The sequence below is a fragment of the Scedosporium apiospermum genome, assembly GCF_000732125.1.
Source record: "Scedosporium apiospermum strain IHEM 14462 chromosome Unknown SEQ_SAPIO_0099, whole genome shotgun sequence".
Taxonomy (NCBI): domain Eukaryota; kingdom Fungi; phylum Ascomycota; class Sordariomycetes; order Microascales; family Microascaceae; genus Scedosporium; species Scedosporium apiospermum.
Genome location: NW_015971800.1, coordinates 52,924 through 74,207, shown reverse-complemented (window position 1 = coordinate 74,207; position 21,284 = coordinate 52,924). Strand labels below are relative to the sequence as shown.

Sequence of the window (21,284 nt, the reverse complement as noted above, 5' to 3'; positions counted from 1 at the left end):
AATGCCCAACTTATTGAAGACTTTGAAGCAATTGATTGATCTTGATCCACGTTGTCAAACCTGGGAGAGGCAACAGCCCGTCCAGTGATGACGCCTTGTTTCAGTGTGGATAGATCAAGAGTCTGTCCGCTCTTACAAACGCCACAGCACAGAGGCCTTTCTATGTGTTTAGTCGCGAAGTAGTAGCTTAGAGCACCTCTCAAACTTAGGGCTTCTCATCTATTTGGGGGCTTCGAAACTAATTGATGGCGTCTCGTCCGCATTCTGATCGACATGGGGTAAAGTGTTGTCGCACATCATGGGAAGCAGCAGCATCATCTCCCGTGAGAGGCCGGGCTCATCACATCTCGTCCCACCACTTCATAGCTTCAGAGTCTCAACACCTCGCGACGACCAGAACCGGTCGTGTCGCCAATATGGGAAATCTAGTGCGGAAGAGAATGCGTTTGAAGCTGGACTGCACTTTCTGGGCTCCGTACCGTCCCGGCCGACCTGCACCCCTGACCTCGACCAGCAAGCCAGGCCCTGATCTTCACCTGAGCGGGGACTCGGCAAAGCCAACCATGAAATATTGCATATTTGATATTTGGTAGGGTTGATCCGCGCCAGCCCCAGCTGTCCAGTTGCGCAACCTCAATATTGTGATTCGTTTCCCTCCGTTTTCCTTGTCTGCAGGTCTTAAATCGCGACCAGGCCCACGTAAGCTTATCTGCCCAATTCACCTGTGCTGAGACTGTCATGATAAACTACAAAGCCGGCCGATTAACTGGACGGCGAGGGGCGAGCTGGCTTGGTGAAATAAATACGGAAGAGACGGATCGTCTCGGCCGAGCGTGAGACGATTGGGCGAACCACTTCGTGACTCTGTTAGAAACATGAATCATGCAAGCTCGTGAAGCTGTCCAAAAATACAACTCCACTCCAGTGAAGTACCTTCCTCACAATTCTCTTTCGTTGTTCGATCGCGGGTTTTGGTGCTTGTTGTTGATTAGGTAATCAAAAAGTTAAGGCTCGGGTGTGTCCATCGGAAAACAAACTCTCTTTTCCGTTTGCAAGGTGTGCACCTGTCAGAGTCCATGACGGAGATTGCCGTGGAGAGGAGATCAACATCGAGGCGAACTTGATGTCGAGTTCAATGCGCGACGTCCATCATCATCCACTCGTTCAGACAAGGGCTTGGCATCTCGAGTACCGTCAATATTTTTTCCCTCAAGATATTGTCTCTCTAACTCCATCTTTGTTTTTCATCGCCTGTATAATCATCTGTAGTGGAATCCGAGTGCCGAGTCCGAGTCCTTTGAGAATCATGCCCGTTCCCACCTCGATACACGCGATTTAAGACACACCACGCGCTCGTTTCCATCGAATCCCTTCCAACTACTTTCACAATGCCTCCCGGGTCGCAAAAAGGCACCGGCAAGAAGGGCGCTGGCGCAATGCGCCAGAGGAGTCGGAATACGACGCCAAGCTCGATGCCCGTGACCGCCACACTCCCGCCCATCGACGCTGTAGACGCCGAATATCTCGAGTTACGAGTCGAGCACTTTCGTGCTTTAACTAATGACGATGTGGTTGACCAAGGCGCCGCCAACGCCATGATGCCGGATACCAAGAGTCTGGATGGCATGGTAGCCCGTCTCCAACGGTTACAAAATACTATTGATTTGCGGAGCAATTTCTACGACAAAGGAATGCGCATATTGGCCATGGCGCGGAAGAACCGTGTGGATGAGGAAGAAGAACGCACGAGGACGGACGAGGATGAGCGCGAAAAGAAAAACAGAAAGAAGCGCAAGGCGGCGGATTCTTTGGCGCCTCAAGATACGAAGCCCGGTGCGTTTTTAGCTCCACCCATCCACCTCCGGCGATATTTCGTTGGACCCTCATTAAAACTTGATAAACATTCTCTCCTTTCGAAACAATTCCCTCTTGCTAACGTCATCTTTTTCTCTCCTTTTTATAGAACGATCTTCCCCACTGCGCGAATCAACAAAGGCGAAGAAGCACCATCGCGAAGAGTCGGTCAGTTCTTCACTCTCAACAGCTGCGCAAGCATCCCCAACAGCCATGGAGGTCGATGAAAAAGCAAAGGCCGACGAGAACGAGGAGGAGTCGAGCTCCGATGACGAATCGCGACCACCACGACCTATGCTTCCCCAAAGCAATACTTTTGGCGACGATCCTTCGACCTTCCCCGACCCCACAGTGTACGAGATTCGCGATGTTGTCCCGGGCATGTCGGAGGACGAAATAAAGGAGATTTACTCGGTTGTTAAATACCCTAAGAGCGATTTAGCAAACCTGATTGCTGGCGACCCTCCCGATAAAGATTTCAGTAACGCCAAACCCGCGAATCAAATCAGTTTTAGTACTTTCTCTTCTTACGTCGAGCCGTATTTCCGCGCCTTTTCCGAGGAAGACCTAGCATTCCTAAGAGAACGAGGCGATCGTGTCACGCCTTTCACAATGCCGAAGAGGGGGAAGAAGCACTACACGGAAATTTGGGCGGAAGAAGACGGTGCGATGGCTATCGACTCTCACTCCACTAGAGACAGGCTGCCTCCAAACCAGCCGCGTGGCTCCATAGAGATCATGGGTGATGATGTCGGCGAAACCGATAAGCTGTCAGTCGGCCCACTCCTTAGCCGCCTACTACAGGCTATGCGACCAGAAGCGAGAGCGCCGCCAAGCGAGGATCGATCGAATGGTGTCAATGGCGACGCTGTAATGAGCCTAGATATGAACGGAGACACGGGTGAGAGCGGCGCAGCTGGCGACGACAAAGCAAGTTCCCTTGCGCCTGCAACCTCGATGCCCGAGTCATCGACGGAGGCATGGAAGAAGGCTTCGCATCCCAAGCTCGAATACGGCCAGGTCGACGAGCGTCTCAAGCAAGAACTCCGCCATATCGGCTTCCTCGCACCTGACGGTAACTTCGAGGCCGAGTACGACGGGCACTTCGACGACGAAGTCTCCGCCCGCTTACGGTTGTTGCAGGAGCGCTTGCGCGAGCAGATGCTCATCAACGGGGCGCGCAAAGCTCGCCTGACGGAGCTTGTCAAGGAACGCATGGCCCACCAGGAATATCAGACTATCCTGGAAGATCTGGACCTGCAGGTGCAAAGCGCTTACCTGAAGCGCACACGTACGATGGGCAAGAGCAAGAAAAACAAGCGGCCCGGCGGTGCTGGCGGCGGCAGTCACCTCGTTGGTGCGGCGGGCACGGCGCGGCCTGGTATCGGCGATCTTACGCGGACGCTTATGGAGCGCCGGCGTCGGTGGATCGATACTATTGGTTCCGTCTTCGACGACGAGAATCTCGGGAAAGTGCCTCGCAACACGGAGCCCGGCAGCTCCATATTTCAGCCGCCGGAGATGGCGGGGCTTATTAAGAAGGAGAAGGAGCAGTGGGATGAGGAGGTAGATGATGAAGAATGAGTGGGCAGCCACAAAACAGCTTGAGGACTTCTGCCCTTGCCATGAAAGTATACTTAGACTTCATTTAAGCAGTTATCGATTTATGACAGGGATTGGTTGGCTTGTTTTATGGCGTTGGGGGTTGGAACATTGGAATTAGGGGCGGAGGGAACGGTTTACTACTGCTACAGCCACGCGTTGTTTGGTTTTGACTTGATCAATTCAATCCAATGCTTTGTTCCACATTCTAATTCCGCATCTGTTGACCGTTACTGCGTATGTGTGAATCGCCTGGCCCGTTTCCGAGAGATAAAACCGGTCTCGGCACTACATTCAAGATACGCACTCCAATGTTTCGAAGGCGCTGCAGACTCCCCTTCCAGCATGCTCTCTGAACATGCATGCAGTGCTTGGTTGGGCGCAGCGGGATGCATCAAGATGCTACCTAACAAGTCGACAATCTGGAGATGCGGGAAAGACTATCTGGATTGATTAGTTATCGGCCTCTTATCTACTATAGACAACTTGAAGTGCCATGTACGAAGTTACTGAAGAGTACATGGACAGATAGACCAGATGACGTTGTGGTATTTATATTACCTAGTAACAACGATAAGCCAAACGCAGAACAGAACATCAACGGATCAGTGGCGCCAGCTCCTGATAAGCTTCTCCCCACTCCGTTCCTGGCTTCGCACGCAACACTCGGAGCTTCTCTACCTTGATTGATTTTCGACCTTGCTTTTGCAAGTGGCTTCTTGAATCTTTCAGTCGGGAGATCACTTTTCATCCGTCGTTGCTCCTTGTAAATGTACCTCAATCCTGGTCGCTGCCAGCCATCGCCCAGTAGCTCTAGAAGCCCTTTGCCAGAATGCATCTCGCCCCGAAGGAGGTTCGTTCGGACCCCGCCGTTGCCAAGAATTATTGGTACCCCCCGCGAAGTCTCCGTCAGCTTTTGTGGACCGTAGATCTAACAGCCATGCCCACGTCAACAGCTCGATAAGCTCCTCGTCTCGCAGCTTGGCCAGCTCGCGCAACGTCGCCTCGCCAGGGGCGTAAAGCTTAACCACTCTGAAGCAACGGTAGATCAATCCAATTGACATTCTCCGGCCAGAGCTTCCTGCACTGGAATGGGCTTGACAAAGCCATGAAGCAAGCTAACATATGCATGCACTTGTCCACTTCCCCAGGCTCTCATTGCCAACAATATTCAGGAGCTCATCCGCGATGGGCACCATACCGTCTCCGATCTCATGAGTCTCGGCTCAACGATGCTGGGTCGTCGTCATGTACTCCCTTCAGTGCCCAGCACTTGCCATAAAATTCAGGTCGAAGGAACGTTTCCCTCCGGAACCTACCTTGTGACGATCGACAACCCAATTAGGACGGACGATGGTAACCTCGACCGCGCACTATACGGAAGCTTCCTCCCCATCCCGAGCGATGATCTTTTCCCGATGCCAGAGGCGAGCGCTTACGCGGCTGAAAATGCGCCTGGTGCGGTTGTCGCTGTAAAAGGAGTGATTACATTCTCCGAAGGTAGGAAGCGCCTCAGACTCAAGGTAACGAACCAAGGGGACAGGCCAATCCAGGTAGGATCTCACTATCATTTTATCGAGACGAACCCTCACCTCGTCTTTGATCGCGAGAAGGCCTACGGGTACCGTCTCGATATCGCTGCTGGCACGTCGGTGCGTTTTGAGCCCGGCGACACCAAGACGGTGACCCTTGTTGAGATTGCTGGGAACAAAGTCATCAGGGGCGGTAATAACCTCGCCAGTGGAACCGTGGAGCACTGGAGGATCGAAAATATTGTGCAGCATTTGCAGTCAAGGGGTTTCGGGCACTTGCATGAGCATTTGACAGCCGACATGAGTCTTATCCAGCCGTCGACTATGTCTAGAGACATATACGCTGCTACTTTTGGCCCGACGACGGGAGATCGCGTGAGACTAGGTCTTACGGACCTGTGGGTCAAGGTTGAGAAGGATCTTACGGTCTACGGAGATGAGTGTAAGTTCGGCGGTGGAAAAACACTGCGAGAGGGCATGGGCCAGGCTACGGGGAGGCGAGACTCCGTGTCGCTTGATTTGGTGATTAGCAATGCTCTGATTGTCGACTGGACCGGTATATACAAGGCCGACATTGGCGTGAAGAACGGTATGATCGTTGGCATTGGGAAGGCCGGCAATCCGGATGTCATGGAGGGAGTAACCCCTGGTATGGTCGTCGGCAGTTGCACGGATGCGATTGCTGGGGAGGGCAAGATTATTACGGCCGGTGCAATCGATACGCACATTCATTATATCTGTCCCCAACAGGTTTCGGAGGCTCTCGCTTCTGGTGTCACTACGATGCTTGGCGGAGGAACGGGTCCAAGGTCAGTGACTGAGCGCCTGCTCCCACGTTGAAAGGGACAAAAAAAAAGCATCAATCACTAACTCCATGGTGAAGTGCTGGTTCTAATGCGACCACTTGCACGCCTGGTAAGAACTACATCAAACAAATTCTCCAAGCCTGCGATACCCTGCCTGTAAATATTGGCATCACGGGTAAAGGTTGCGACAGCGGTCCCGCAGGTCTCCGAGATCAGATCAATGCGGGCGCCTGCGGCTTGAAAATCCATGAAGACTGGGGCGCCACACCCGCCGCTATTGACAACTGCCTCAGCGTTTCCGACGACCTAGACGTCCAAGTGCTCATCCACACAGATACCCTCAACGAGTCCGGCTTCGTCGAGTCCACGATCGAAGCCATCAACGGACGCACCATCCACACTTACCACACAGAAGGCGCCGGCGGCGGTCACGCACCCGATATCATCTCCGTGGTCGAGCATCCCAATGTTCTCCCCTCATCGACCAATCCCACGCGTCCATTCACGATCAACACGCTCGATGAGCACCTTGACATGTTGATGGTGTGCCATCACCTTTCCAAGGATATCCCCGAGGACGTTGCTTTCGCCGAGTCTCGTATCAGAGGCGAGACGATTGCGGCCGAGGATGTTCTTCATGACCTTGGTGCCATTAGCATGATGTCCAGTGACTCGCAGGCTATGGGTCGCTGCGGGGAGGTTATTCTGCGAACGTGGACGACCGCGCACAAGAACAAGATTCAGAGGGGTGTGCTTCCCGAGGACGAAGGAACCGAAGCAGATAATTTCAGGGTCAAGAGATACATATCCAAGTACACCATCAACCCAGCACTCGCGCAAGGTTTTAGTCACCTTATTGGGAGTGTTGAGGTGGGCAAGTTGGCGGATCTTGCCTTGTGGGACCCGGCTTGGTTTGGGACGAAGCCTGAAGTTGTGATCAAGGGTGGCCTCATTTCTTGGGGCCAGATGGTAAGCCACCACTTCGTTCAAGAGACGCAGCCTTTTGGCGGTGAACCTAATTCTTTTGTTCTCTAAAAACAGGGCGACGCAAATGCCTCGCTACCAACGGTGCAGCCGATCATCGGTCGCCCTATGTTCGGAGCTCGAGTTCCCGAGTCAAGCGTGCTCTTCGTCAGTAACTCTTCCATTGAAAACGGCTCCATCGCGTCGTACGGCCTGAAGTCGCGCATTTCGGCGGTGAGGAATTGCCGGAATGTAAGCAAGCGGGATATGAAGTATAACGATGTGATGCCGAAGATGAAGGTCGACCCGGAGAGTTATACGGTGGAGGCGGATGGGAATATCTGTTCCGCGGCTCCTTCTGAGACGCTGCCTTTGACTCAGGCATATTATATGTACTGAGCATGAAATTGCATATTATCGATGGATACAGAAAGAGCGGTAAATGCGTTAGTTTTGGGTAGGAGTAGGGTGAATACAAACGCCACAGAAATATACATATATAAATCAATAATATCGTTTCGACAAAACAAGAGGGAGCCGCACATTGACTTGTCCTCGTCAACGGTGTTCCTGGTAAGAGTGGCCACTCTCGAATTCTTTTCACTCTCTCGGTTGGGTTAGTGCCCTACCTGAGTCCAAGTCTTTCATCGAGCGCGAGATATTTCCCCTTCGTACTAACCAACCTTAACCAGAGACCTATCTTATAGAGATATACGTATATAAATGGCTTCCAGTCGTAAAAAGCCTCAAAACGCACATATTAACTTGTCCAGAATAGGTATTAAATATCCAACCCAACTTATAAGCCTCGGGTATTGTATCGTACACTATGATGGAGCAGAGTCTCTAGATGCTCGCAGCCCTATTAACTTATGACCACTAGATACAGATACCTCTTCTAGTGGTAGAATCGTGCAGGGTCTTCATACATCTCTCCTCCTGGTCGGTAAGCACCACTAATCTTTATCAACCAGCGTGCACTGCTCAATCAAGAGTGGCTTAAGAAGTGCCTAGAGCGACTCACGGGGATGGCTATCTTCATTCGTACCCAAGTCTCCAACCAGTCTCTTTATCTGGAACACCACAATTTGGTACCTCGTGTCATCTGCCGAAGGAAATTTACAAATTCCACTGTGGTCGGCAGCAACTGCGATGTCGAGTTCGTTCGGCCACCCCAAGATGGCGGAGTCTCTCTCGACAACCTATCAAGACTTTCCTGTTAGCTTTCGAGATCATACTGGTAACGAAGTCTACGACTCGACTGACGCGATAATTGAGACCCGGCATGAACTCGGTCTCGTAGAAGCTGACGATGGCAAGCTGGTCTCCTCTGTGTGCAAAAGAATCCGAAATGTGCATCAACATCTTTGAATTTATCCTCAGATCCTTGGGCAGTTTCGTATTCGACAAAAACCCAAGAGTACCGAGCTTTACCAGTCTCGTACCGATCTGGTCCCAGGGGGCCAGACTCGATCCCCGATGAGAGGTTCCGAAAAATACAAGACCTCGTATATTTCTCAGAATGTGTGAATAGAATCGATCCTTCTCATGGGCTTGAATAATCGCCTGGCATAGTCAGTAAACGGAATGCTGCCTAACTCATATACATGTTCTACCATATGTCTTATCCACACACGGAGACGCAAAAGAGCTGGGGGCGTGCTACCTGTTTGACCACCAATCCACCCAAATGGTGGCACAGAAACACTATCGGCCTCGCCAGCTCCGCTCTATGGAACCTTTTGGTGCTGACCGCTGCCAGCAGCTCCGACGCGAAATCGCGGACATCAGCGTCAGATCGGCTAAAGTAGGTTGTGGAATTGTAACCGAATGTTAAGATTCGAGCTTTGGGTATGTCTTTTCGTAAGCAGGACTCATGCGTCAACCAGTTAACTCCGTTTGTCGGGTCGGTCCCTGTTCCATCGCAGTCGCCATTAAGACCGTGAACAGCAATAATATCTACGCATTGTGCATCGGCCGGCTCCTGGTCGACAAGAACCTTCAGCACGAACGCCGAACCCTTGGCCGCGGTTGTCGTTTCCTCTTCTTTCTTGTCATTGGGATTCGGTGGCGATGGGGATAGACTGTTGAAGGAGGCCGTTGAGCTGCCAGCCTTTTTACCGGGATTAGTAGTAAGAGATCGGAGCCACTGCCGCATTGATGGCATTTCACAGCGAGGTCTTTGCAACGGCACCCAAAGTTCAAGTTGCAAAGGTGATGGAGAGCTTTGTTGTCCGGAGTCGGTCACGTCCGAGTGACGGGAAAAAGCGGAGCCCGAACCGGTGCCCGAAGCTCTTGTCTTGCGTTCGTTTTAGTTAGAGCTTCGGGCATCGTGACTCTGTCTCTGGAAACACATCCCCCTTCTTTTTCTGCGGGGTAAAGGAGCCCCAACGGCAGGCAGAAAGTCATGCGCGGGCTAGACCAGCCATGGCACTCTGAAGGAGCCTTGAATGTTTCAGTTGGGAGTATTGATTGATCAGGCAGAGGCGCAACAACGCAGCCTGATAACTGGCCTGGCTATGTCTATCTTGGCATCCACACTAATACAAAGGTATCGGCTGAAGGACGAGGAGCATATTGGTCTGTCGCCTGGCTGTATAATACACAAGTTCCTGCTGCAATGGGCATTTTAGCGCCGCATCCTATGGACGGTGGACGGTCCTGGTATTAGTGACATTGCGGGCGTTTAGCATGGCGTGGCGGTCAGGGAAATCTGCCGCACAAATATCTTTCACCGCCTGCCAAATGTGCCGCAAATTTCCCTCCAAGTTCCCAAAGGTCGCGGGCGATTTTCCTCTCATGACGAACCTCCCGTCAAGCAATGTCATAACGGTACCCCGTCCACAGCCGTCGTGATGGTTCGCTCACGGGCTGTTTCTCCCTTCTTCGCCCAATTGCGGCCCTCGCGACTCCCAATCTCCCAATTGCGCCCAGCAGCGCAACAATCAATCCGCCGTGCCCTCTCCACCACCACCCGCCTCCGCCGTGCCGCCCCTACTTCGTCAGACCACCAATCCAAAGCCGAACCCCCCGACCACCGCCGCCTAGGCGCCCAACAGAAACTCTTCACCACCTCGATATACAGCCCTGGCTCGCCCTTGCTCCTCCCCCACGGCAAGCGAATCGCCAACCGACTCGTCGACTTCCTCCGCAAGCAGTACGTCCGCTACGGCTTCGACGAGGTCGACACGCCGACCATCTACAAGAAGTCTCTGTGGGAAAAATCCGGCCACCTCGAGAACTACGCCGACGACATGTTTTCCGTGACGAGCAACCCGCGCACCTCTTCGTGCTGCGGCGGCCACGAAGAAGCCGCCGCCGAGGAGGACGAGGGGGACTACGGCCTGAAACCCATGAACTGCCCCGGTCATTGTCTCATCTTCGCCTCGGAGCCGCGAAGCTACGCCGACCTGCCCATACGCTACGCCGACTTCAGCCCCCTGCACAGGAACGAGGTCTCGGGCGCTCTGTCGGGCCTCACGCGCGTGAGGCGCTTCCACCAGGACGACGGCCACATCTTCTGCCGGCCGTCACAGGTCGAGAGGGAGATTAGGCGGTCGCTGGGTTTCGTGCGCTTCGTGTACTCCGTGCTGCAGATCGGCGTGAGCTACCGGCTTGCGCTATCGACAAGACCGGCGGATCATTTCATTGGTACGCTGGAGGAGTGGGATCGCGCGGAGGAGGCGCTAAAGAGGGCGCTTGATGCGTCGGGTCAGGCGTGGAGTGTCAATGAGGGTGATGGTGCTTTTTACGGCCCTAAGATTGATATCATTATTAAGGATTCGGATGGCAAGGAGCATCAGACGGCGACGATCCAGCTGGACTTCCAGCTGCCCAAGCGCTTCGGCCTCAAGTACGAGGCTCCCGCGCCGGAACTTGAGGCTCGTGGCGAGGAGACGACGGATCCGGAGTTGCTAGCGACGAACGGCTACGTCACGCCCGTGCTCGTCCACCGCGCCGTGCTGGGTTCCGTCGAGAGGCTCATGGCGCTTTTGATCGAGCGATACGACGGGAAGTGGCCCTTCTGGCTGAACCCCCGCCAGGTGGCCGTGCTGACCGTCAACGATGAGCCGGCTACCTTGGCCTGGGCGAATACCGTGCGGAACGTCCTCGAGGGCCACGATGGCGAGGAAGGACTAGAGACAGGCGCCGTCAGCGAGGGTATGAAGCAGCCGACCGGCTTAGCCGTGGACCTCGACTTGAGGCCTATTACCATGGGGAGGAAGAAACTCCAGGCCGACGGGAAGGGGTATGGTCTTATTGTTGCCATTGGCGCGAGGGAGGCGGCGGATCGCACCGTTACCGTTTCGGGGCCGAGTTTGCCTGGAGGTGGAAGGAAGACGATGACGCCGGAGGAGTTGCTGGCTATGATGGAGAAGATGGTTGCGACGTTCCAGTGATAGCGGAACACTGGCCTACGAACGGAGATAAAAATCTCTCTTGCCATATACCTCACATGGCGTGTAACTTATTTTGACATGTACTTTAGAAAGAAGAAGAGGAGTGTAAGAGCTTTCAATGATTAGACGTCCTAAGCATAGAACTCCGTTTTCTCCCATTGACTTGCACATCTTCCATGCAAGAGTAATCCTTTAAAATATGAATAAAAAAACAAGATGGGATATCATGCCGAACCACCCGAGCGCCGAAACCCAACCCAAGATAATGATAAAACAAAATAACTGAAGCAATGTTTCCCGGCCCACCATTCCCTTTCCCAACCTTCTATCACTCGTTATACGTTCCGCGTAGTCTCTCGTCCTCTCGTCCCCTCCTTCTCTTTCTCTCACCTTGTTTTTCCTTCGTCGTTTGTTTCCATTTCCGTAGAGTGTGACGTTTCGACTCTTTCCGCGATGCGAGTGGCGCTTCCTTTCTCTATTAACGCGACGATGCGTTCCAGCCTATATAAAGCCAACAAAGGACGGTAGGTTGAAAAAAGAATAAAAGGAAAAAAATTGCAATGAGAAGTCGACAGGGTTTCGTTGCGAGGTTCCGGTATCAGTCGCTTTTGTTTCTCGACGCCGGGGCGATTTGCGTTTTACTTAGCACGACAGAGCAATGCAACGTGGTTAGCTTTAGGTATGGAAGTGGAGGGTAACAACGCTCCTGACGGGAAGGGGGAGGTTGCGGCGTTCTGTGGCGACTCACTAGACTTTAAACTTCTCGGGTACATCGCCGCCGTGGCTCTCAATCTCCTCGACCATGCGCTGGTTCTCGGCGAGTTGGTCGCGCATGAACTGGACGGTGCGCTTGAGGACGAGGCCTTCGGAGCGGCCTTGACCTTCGAGACCGGGAACGAGTTCGGTGAGGCGGTCGAAGCCTTCGCGGATGGCTTGTCTTCGTTTTTGTTCTGCGGAGTGAGCGAAGGGACGTTGTTAGTTTCTTTCCTGTGGAATGGAATGGCTGCGTATGTTGCATGTGTGGGCGAGTTGCAAGTGCATGTGGGTGTGGCGCAGATTAGGTTAGGATAGGGCCGAGGAAGAGGGGGAGAGAGTGGGTGAGAGAAACAGGGAAGTAAGAAGCCATGCGACAAGGGTTGATGTCCTTAACTAGGGGCACTTGGTGGAAAGGGAGACCAGGGACTCAACTCACCCGAGGCGATGTGGTTCATCTTCTTCTCTGATTCGGTAAGGCGAGGCTTCTCCTCGGGCGGTGGCGCGGATTGGCGCTCTTCTGATGATGATTTGGAAGTTGCCATTGCGGAAGAGGTTGAGCGGTATGATAGGCTCGCAGGGTCAAGAAAGTACTTCGTAGTAAAAGCAGTCCGTAGTAAGGGCAGATTATAAAAAGGCGGCAACAAAAAACTGGGTATATCTGTGAAAGATCAAGATGGGTTGGGAGTCAGAAGGGTTCCCCACGGGAGGTGCGCCAACCTCGACTAAGTAGCTCGGTCAAGTTGCTGCTCGGTGGAGGACGTGAAAAAATACCGAGTCAGAAAAAGAAATACCCTAGGCCCTAGGTTAAAAAAAGGTCGAGCGACAAAAGACCAAGGGAACGACCAAAAAAGGCCGACGCGAGGTAAGGATGCGCAGTCCGGACCCTGGAAGTTGTCTGCTTGTGCCTGGCATCTGCTTGTGATCGATCAATGTGTAGTTGCAATTTTAGCCCAGTCTCAATCGCAAATCGAAAGGCACCTAATGACGCTGGCATGTGATTGATTCCCCCACAGGGCAGAGCCAGGACGGGAAGTGCGGTGCAGCAGAGGTGCAGAAAGTGCAGAGTGGGTACGAGAGTACGAAATCTGGTGGGAGGAATCGAATGTTGGTCGCACTGGACTTGAACTTTCCCGAGTCGCACACTTGCTAATTACTTCCTGGTCTGAGCGTTATGACTAATCTATGGAAGGTTGTCCTTTGGTCTTGCCCCTTGCAGCGGAGGCACCAAGGCTCTCCTTCCCACAGGCGACAGGGGGGGATTTGGGCTAATACCGGGCTAACTACGGCCCTGCTGGCTATGACGCAGAGGACCGTACGAAGTACAATTGTACCTAATATTGTCTAACAAAGCATGTTGGGAGTGGAGCCCAGCGCCGGCCTTTGGCGGGGCAAGGCGGGGTACTTTTTGACCTTGACCAAACCTCTAAAGCGCCTCCAACTGATCTTCGATCTTTGCTGGATCGGGCCTCAGGTTTTCGGAGAATTTGAATAGCCTCAGCTTCCTCTTTCCTACCCTAGCCAGGTTGGCCACGTTAAATCCACTACGACCATGGCGGACTCCAAGGACGCCGACGCCCCTTCCAGCGGGCCTCCAAAAGGGAACCCTCCTCCAAGATTCAGACTCAAACCTCTAGATATCCCCGTCCTCAAGCATCTCAGGTCAAAGCGCGTCATACTTGCCTCCGCCTCACCACGTAGAAAAGCACTCCTGGGTCAAGTAAGCTCGCTCCCTGTTATTGTTCCACCACCGCACCCTTCCCCTATAACCCGTCTAACAAAATGCCCCTCGCCCTGTCTAGGTCGGCCTCGTCAACCTCGACATCATCCCCTCCACCAAACCCGAAAACGTCGACAAAAAATCCCACACCCCCGCCGAATACGTAACCGCCACCGCCATCCAAAAATGCCTCGACGTCTACGAGCTCGCCGTACAATCCCAGCCCGAAACCCGCGACGACGCCACTGAACCCCGGCCGGACCCGTCCCTCGTCATCTCCGCCGACACCATCGTCGTCTCGCGCGACGGCCGCATCCTCGAGAAACCCCGCGATCGCGCCGACCACATCCGCATGCTTCGCCACCTGCGCGATACGCGCGTGCATAGCGTCTTGACCGCCGTGTGCGCCATAGCGCCCCGGGAGGATGCGCAGTATCCGGGGTACGTGATGGAGACGCATACGGAGGAGACCAAGGTTTATTTTGCGAGGGAGTCGGATGGGTTGCCGGATGATGTTATTGAGGCGTATGTTTCGACGGGGGAGGGCGTTGATAAGGCGGGGGGTTATGCGGTGCAGGGGATTGGGGGCATGTTGTTGGTTGAAAAGGTGGAGGGGAGTGTAGATAATGTTGTGGGGTTGCCGGTTAGGCAGTGTCTTGCGCTTGCTGAGAAGGTCATCTTTAGACAGGACGGGGAGTCGGAGGGTGAGGACGAGTGATGGGGAGAATCAACGATTCTCAGCTTTCATGGCCTGGGTTAGATAGATAGGAAAACTACATAACGCTTTGTCGGGAGTGGAAGATGGAGAACGATATCAGCAGTCTCCTTCCACCCAACCCTCGATTTTACTCACTTTTCACTCTAGAATTGTCGATCCCGATAATTAGAGGGCAGTAACTTGGGCGGTTTTTGAAAAATAACACATATCAAGACAGGCGATAACGGGATCAGCTAGTTTCGTGCCTACAAGCGCAAAACTGTCATAGATCTACAACGACTCCAAACAGAGCCCTCCCCTCCTCAGTTATAGCTTTCTCGATGATGCTTATAAGGACTAAGATATGCAAGGAGACGAGCCTATGCAAAGCAGAAAAACAACCCCAAAACGCCGAAAAGGAACCCAAGTTGCTCAGAGGTGCCGTTTCATCCACCGCGCTCGCTCATATGTAACTTTTTAATGTAATAACAAGAACCAAATAATGCCTTCACTTCTATCCGCCCAATTCCTCCTCAGGCCCCCTTAAACATCCCATTAACGCGTTTTAAGTACGCATCGGCCTTCTTGTAACTGTAAGTAAAGCCCAAGTCCTTCCAATCACCTCTATGTGTGTGTTTCTTGCAATACATAGCTTTATATTCCGAAGCCGTGGCCGCTGCCTCTCGGGCCCATGCGTCGGTGTTGTATGGAGAGTGTCTTATCAGTTTCGCATGAAAGTCTACTCAGCCTTCCTGGTCGCGGATCCGTTGCTCTGACCATAGAGCGTACGTAGCTTCTCTCTGGGGATCGTCAACGCGTTGATGCCGAGGTAGTTGCAGATGCTCGTGATAACCAAGTACGCCCATCTAAAGTAAACGATAGCGGCGAAGACGAAGTAACCGTAGAGATAGTACAACTCGGCCTGCGCGCTGATCTGGGGGAACCCAAGGAGGGGGAGGTTGCCCAGGATCGCGCCTCCTACGAGAGGCCACAACATGACGGTCCAGTAGGGGAATGGCTGCCTCGTAAGATGAGCCAGAATCATCTTGGTAGTCATCCTTCCAAAAACGAACGACATGGTAAGGCAAAATAGAACGAGGTGGTTCTCCTCCCTCAAGGTCGAGTAAGGAGAATAGAGCCAGGCGCCAATAGAAAGCGTGTAGACGGCCATGGGGGTCCATTCGAGGAAAACGGGAGCGATGGGCAGGCCTTTCGCACGGCGAGCCTTCACGACGTTCAGGACGCAGAACGGAACGTGTGTAAGGAAGAGAGAGAGGAGAATGAGCCGGATCCAGATGTCACGGAAGGTAGTATCGCCGATAGCCTCGGCATAGCCAAACAAGTACCGCTCGCCTACGAGATCGACGATAGGTTCCGTCCAGATGCCGGGGCCATAAATGCCGGAAAGTGCCATGATCGAGCACGCGATTAGAAGACCCTCGGTGGGGCCATTGATGTAGCCCAGGTAGAGGGTGTGGGTGTGGTAGGTCTCCCATGTGGAAAAGAACATGGCCAGACAGGGGCAGAGAGCGGTGAAGACGCCGGACTTGGAGTTGCCGAGACCCATGGCAGCGGTCTCGAGAAGACTGGCAAGGGTGCAGTTTAGGGAGTCGATTCCGTGGTCGAAGAGTTCGCCGAGGCCGCTGGAGGTGCCGGTTCGCCTCGCCTGCTTTCCGTCGACGTTATCCATAGTCTGGTACATGAACAAGCCGAAAGCGAAACTCAGGTAGAGCCACGATGGTCCCTGGGCCAGTTAGCTGAGAGTACACATGAAGATGCTTACAAGCTATTCGTCCGGCACGGCAAGCGCTGTAACCATAGGTACTAGTCACACAAAACTCGGTGCCGTTCAGGGGAAATTTCGACTTACGGGTCCTACGAGGTCGGGCATGTAGATGACAAGGAGGCCAACATTTCCCAGGATGAAGAAGAACCCAAGAAGGGTTACCATGTTTGGCGCAAGCCATAGCGGTAATAACTTGACGAAGGCATTCCACTACACAGGAGGACAAGTTAGTCCAACCGAATCGAGCAACAAAGTATAAGAATCGACTCTCAACGGTATCCCTCTCTATTTTCCGAGCAAGAGAATGCTAGGGAGGGAGGGTTCGGTGAGAGCATCGGCGCTGGTGGTCGGCGGGGCAGGGATTTTTAGGAAGGGTTGAGTCGTACATAGGGTCCCAGGATATAATAGGAGATGGGGGATTTATCGACGGAGGAGTATTTGTAGGTCTTGAGATGTACTAGGGCCTCGTCGGAGATGCACTCGGCAATCGCTTCCCCTACACATTATCGCAACACGGGAATTAGCTAGCAGTCCTTTGACTGGGCGAGGGTACGGGTTCGGAGGGAGGCTCCGAATTAAGCATACTTTTGCTAGGAGCCATTGCAGCGGATTCGGAGGGAGGCGTCGGCGTTGGCTATGGTAGAAGGCGGACACGCGCGGGAACGGAAGAAAGTTTGGTCAAGGGCAAGCGTGTTTGTTATAACAGACGCATTGTCACAGGCAATGAACGAAAAGGGAAAAGGAAGAAAAAAAAAAAAAAAAAAAACCTGAAGGTCCAAGACGCGGGAGGCTGGAGAAAGAAGTTGTTGGCCTGGCCAGGAAGGGCGGGAGAGGTATGGCGGGGGTAAAGGATAGGCGAGGGCTTGAAGCGATGAGGCGGAAAAGGGTGACGGTGTTGGCACTAGGTGAACCCGGCACAATTGCAAGAGCTGGACCACGGACGAAGGAAGGGCTTTCTTTGTGCTGTGGGTTGGTTGGTGCCGTCAGGGACAGATCTATCAGGGTTGAGATTGGTGCAATATGGACAATAAGGGTCCTGCCCCCACCCACTCACGACACTATGCAGACTTCGAAGTAATAGACACACCCACTACTTCGTAGTGTATGTAGTATAGACGAAGTTTTACGTAGCACTCACTAAAATAGGCACTCTTGTTAGAGGATGTTCCTTGCCTGGCGACAAAGTTTCTAGCGTGCAACCCCTGGAGAAATTACTGCAAACAGCGGCTGTTGATGTCACTTTATACCTGTGTATCGGCCACCTAGCTTGGAAAGTTTGCAAGACCTCGTGCGTTCCTAATCTTATTTCACCATCCAATAAAGAGAATGTGCCTCGATTATCCACCCGGATCTTGCTCCCTCGAAGTCCATTTTGCTATGATGTCGTTCGAGAGTGCTGTGTTTCTATCTCTGATGCCAGGGTCATGGGAGATGAAAGCCGCATCCTCCTTCAGCTTTGTGGGTAGGAGTAGAAGTACACTTGTTCAAAAGTCCGCCTTACGAAGTACAACTCAAATATTGATCAAGATCAATTCCTTTCTTCGATCTTGATTTAGCTTGCCCTACTTTTGTATTCTGGAGGGCATTGGACCCCCTGAGCTGAGTCCAGCCCCTGGTAAACGATACAAACTACTTTGACTTTGTACACGTACAAATTACAGGGGTCCGCCCTAGTCGCTTCTCAACAAATTCGGCCTCACAAAAAGGCCAGTGAAGCTTCGCGTTCTGGCATGTGAAAGTGAAGCTTCGTTGACTGGCTCAGATTAGAATGACCGGTGACGTCCTCACACACACACGACACCTTTCAGCTGTCAGGTGCCGAGCGTCATCATCGAGAATCCTGCTCCGTTTCGGCCATGTGGGTTTGAAGGAGAATGGGTTTGGATCCAAGAGGTCTCAGATATTGATACTTGTACACGTCTAGAAGCGCGGACGGGGAACTCCCTGATTCCATCTAGGGTATTTTAATTCTTGCCGCCCTTCCAAGCAATTCCCGCCGATCTAAAACCTCTGGAATGCAAGTGTAAATCCCAGAGCCGGTGCCTGGCTAAGACCCCACTTGCGGGGGAAGAGAGTCGTCGTCTCAAAATCCTCGCGAAACGACGAAGTGGACTTGGCAAGCGGTATCGAGGTCTGGGAGGAGAGAGAGGCCGAGCGAAGAAAGATCCAAACTGTCAAAGCATCTTTAGAGATGGAATAATCCCGAGTTATGCTATGAATAAAAAGAGGTGGATTGTTGCCGGTCTTCATAGCGTAAAGTTGTGTCGATTGATAATATTGTTTTCAATGTTCGTTGCTACATCTGTATGGAAGCGACCAAAAAAGTTTGGGACAGTTTGCAGTTTAACCAGCACCAAAGGTGCAGTGCGCATTTCCTGCCATCGCCTTGGCAATTCACCACTTCAACTCGTTTTCTATGTCCCTTCGTTCGGGCAATCGCCATGAGATTCGCCAACCCATAGAGGACATGGCAAAATAATATGATTACCAGGTAACAATCATATGTTAGAAATATCCCGCGCCATGCCTCCTCTTTCCAAAACTCCCGGTTTTCCGGGCTTGGTCCCCTTCGCCTTGCGCATCCTCGTCGCCCTCCTTGCCCTTCTCGACCTCACAACCGCCTACACCGAACTCTCCGACGATGCCCTCCGCGGAATCCCATCAGCTGGCTCTGATTTCGACATTAAAGATGGCGCCCTCCTCGCGCCCATTCTGATCCCCCGAGTCCCCGGTACCGAGGGCTCCCGGATTGTCCAAAAACACTTCGTCGACTTCTTCCAGACGAACCTCCCCGACTGGAAGATTGGATTCCAAAACACGAGCGCGACCACGCCGACGTCGGGCAAGAAGAAAATCCCCTTCGTTAACCTCGTTTTTAGGCGAGATCCGCCTTGGGCCTCCGAGGGAGACGTCAGCCGTCTGACTCTTGTTGCGCATTACGATAGCAAGGTTGAACCCAAGGGCTTCATCGGCGCGACGGATAGTGCTGTCCCGTGCGCCGTGCTACTTCATGCTGCCCGAAGTATCGATGCGGCGCTTACGAAGAAGTGGGCTAATATGGTCGCGAACGGAGAGGCCGGCTCTGGGTTGGAGGAGGAGAAGGGCGTTCAGATTCTATTCCTCGATGGCGAGGAGGCCTTCGTTGCTTGGTCGGCTACCGATTCTCTCTACGGATCAAGGTAAGAGCGTCCGCAACAGCCCCGTGAATGTCCCTATGGCTTATCGTCTCTAACTTCTTTCCCCCTTGTCAAATAGGGCCCTTGCAGAGGCCTGGGAAGGCGAGTTCTACCCCGCCACATCAAACTTCAAGAACCCCCTCCGCTCCATCAGCCTCTTCGTCCTCCTCGACCTCCTCGGCTCGACGACCCCATGGCCCCGCGTGTCATCCTACTTTCTAACTACACATTGGGCCTACCAAGCCATGGCCAAGGTCGAGAAGCGCCTGAGAGACCTCGGTCTCCTTCAAACCAAACTCCCGCCTACCGCCGGCCTCTTCCTCCCCGACTCCAACAAGAAATCCAATGCTTTCACTCGCGGATACATTGAGGACGACCACATCCCATTCATGGCGCGTGGCGTAGAGATCTTGCACATCATTCCCTCACCGTTCCCGGACCAGTGGCACGACTCGAAGGGAATCCCCGACGATGGCGAGCACCTCGATATCCCGTCGAGTGACGATTGGGCTAAGATCGTCACTGGTTTCGTCGCGGAATGGATGGAGCTCGATAGCTACCTACCGAAGAAGGCTGGGGACAAGAGGTCTGTCAAGACAGAACTATGAGGGCTTTTTTTTTTTTTTTTCATCCCGTTGATAAATTTTCTAGGATTCCATCCCGTTGATGTATTTCCAAGATGCGATCTTCGGATGTGGGAAGCCATCCTTGTCCATTGCGATAGTTGCTGGCGTTTGGGGGATGTTACTTGGAATTGTATTGTACTATTTTGGTGAGCCATTTGGATTGTACCACGGGAGGAGGACGTATATAGTTTTCCAGAACATAAGATATTTCTTAAATATACGTAATATAATATTACGAATAAAACTAATGTAGAATACAAGACTACATAGTCAAAAATAAAATTGGCATAGTATATAAAACTAGGGTAAAATCTATCATAATAAAAAATTAAACTTAATTTAAATTATTAACTAAGCCCTGTATAGTTAAATAGTATAACTGGAACCCCTATTTAATACTTATTTTCTATAATTAAGCTACGTATAGTAATAAGAAAGCCATAAAATTATGAGTATAGTATGTATAAATTTAATATATTGTGTATATAAGTATGTAGTATACTATATATTCATAAAGCTTAATAATTTTTAAATTATTAAAGGACAAACATCCCTAGCGTAGCTTTTCCTATAATCCAAGATCTTTCCTTTTTCTTAGATTCTAATAATGACTTAATAGAATTTGATTCTTATATAATACCAGACTCTGATTTAGAAGTAAACACAAAGATTCAAATTTAGTGCATAATAAATATAAAGATAGTCATTTATTATCTAATTTAAATAATAATGAAGATTTCTTTATATTTTTAAAAAATATGTATAATATACATAACAAATATTTTAAATACACAATAACACTTATTATTATAAATAATGCATAATTAGTTACCATACCTGTACTTAAACCACTAACTGCTTTACTAATAAATAATAATAGTTTTTCTGCACCAAATGGTCCAACTAGTTCTTTGTATTATTTATATTAGTAGTATTTACTGTAATACTAGGAATATACCCTATGTTTTAAGTATGGGTGCTGTATTTGCAATGTTTGCGGGATGATATTTCTGAACACCTAAAATATTAGGTTTAAATTATAACTAGGCTCTTTCCTACTTGTGACACCCTCATGATTCACCTCTTAATCTGTAAACTGTAGAACTCCCATTGAACTGCTCGAGGTGCTTACAGTGCAAATTTGTCGTTATTATGTATTATATTTACAATTAATACTGTGTTTCGAGACTGCATGGAAGGGGTGGAGGAACGCAAGGTACGTACCTGCCGCGCTGGCAACTTGACGCAAGTTAACACGAAGCTCGAAAAGCTTCAAGTCCACATCCAGCAGTGACGACCTTCCCACGAGCCTTCCGACAAGCCTTCAACCCTCTCTTCCCCCCACCACCAACCCAACCCATTCCTTTCT

At 51.6% G+C, this 21,284-nt stretch overlaps 6 protein-coding genes and 1 pseudogene across 6 annotated transcripts; 5 read left to right on the top strand and 2 right to left on the bottom strand.

Moving 5' to 3' along the window:
• Positions 1–1,388: 1,388 nt before the first annotated feature.
• Positions 1,389–3,438, top strand: SAPIO_CDS5484 (Transcriptional regulator; the record flags this gene model as incomplete). Its single annotated transcript, XM_016787805.1, has 2 exons — positions 1,389–1,833; positions 1,964–3,438. 2 exons carry the CDS (start codon positions 1,389–1,391, stop codon positions 3,436–3,438), a joined length of 1,920 nt encoding a protein of 639 aa, XP_016642120.1.
• Positions 3,439–4,288: 850 nt separating this feature from the next.
• On the top strand, positions 4,289–7,156 carry SAPIO_CDS5483 (Urease; the record flags this gene model as incomplete). Its single annotated transcript, XM_016787804.1, has 5 exons — positions 4,289–4,309; positions 4,413–4,499; positions 4,608–5,797; positions 5,872–6,763; positions 6,836–7,156. The coding sequence occupies 5 exons, from the start codon at positions 4,289–4,291 to the stop codon at positions 7,154–7,156; spliced, it is 2,511 nt and encodes an 836-aa protein (XP_016642119.1).
• A 2,456-nt stretch (positions 7,157–9,612) lies between these two features.
• SAPIO_CDS5482 lies at positions 9,613–11,157 on the top strand (annotated as a pseudogene; the record flags this gene model as incomplete).
• Positions 11,158–11,904: 747 nt separating this feature from the next.
• On the bottom strand, positions 11,905–12,455 carry SAPIO_CDS5481 (uncharacterized protein; the record flags this gene model as incomplete). Its single annotated transcript, XM_016787803.1, has 2 exons — positions 11,905–12,107; positions 12,350–12,455. 2 exons carry the CDS (start codon positions 12,453–12,455, stop codon positions 11,905–11,907), a joined length of 309 nt encoding a protein of 102 aa, XP_016642118.1.
• A 1,007-nt stretch (positions 12,456–13,462) lies between these two features.
• Positions 13,463–14,348, top strand: SAPIO_CDS5480 (Maf-like protein C3G6.03c; the record flags this gene model as incomplete). Its single annotated transcript, XM_016787802.1, has 2 exons — positions 13,463–13,630; positions 13,713–14,348. 2 exons carry the CDS (start codon positions 13,463–13,465, stop codon positions 14,346–14,348), a joined length of 804 nt encoding a protein of 267 aa, XP_016642117.1.
• Positions 14,349–15,066: 718 nt separating this feature from the next.
• On the bottom strand, positions 15,067–16,714 carry SAPIO_CDS5479 (uncharacterized protein; the record flags this gene model as incomplete). Its single annotated transcript, XM_016787801.1, has 4 exons — positions 15,067–16,071; positions 16,198–16,323; positions 16,500–16,609; positions 16,699–16,714. 4 exons carry the CDS (start codon positions 16,712–16,714, stop codon positions 15,067–15,069), a joined length of 1,257 nt encoding a protein of 418 aa, XP_016642116.1.
• Positions 16,715–18,636: 1,922 nt separating this feature from the next.
• Positions 18,637–19,897, top strand: SAPIO_CDS5478 (Glutaminyl-peptide cyclotransferase; the record flags this gene model as incomplete). Its single annotated transcript, XM_016787800.1, has 2 exons — positions 18,637–19,292; positions 19,369–19,897. 2 exons carry the CDS (start codon positions 18,637–18,639, stop codon positions 19,895–19,897), a joined length of 1,185 nt encoding a protein of 394 aa, XP_016642115.1.
• Between the last annotated feature and the right edge of the window lie 1,387 nt (positions 19,898–21,284).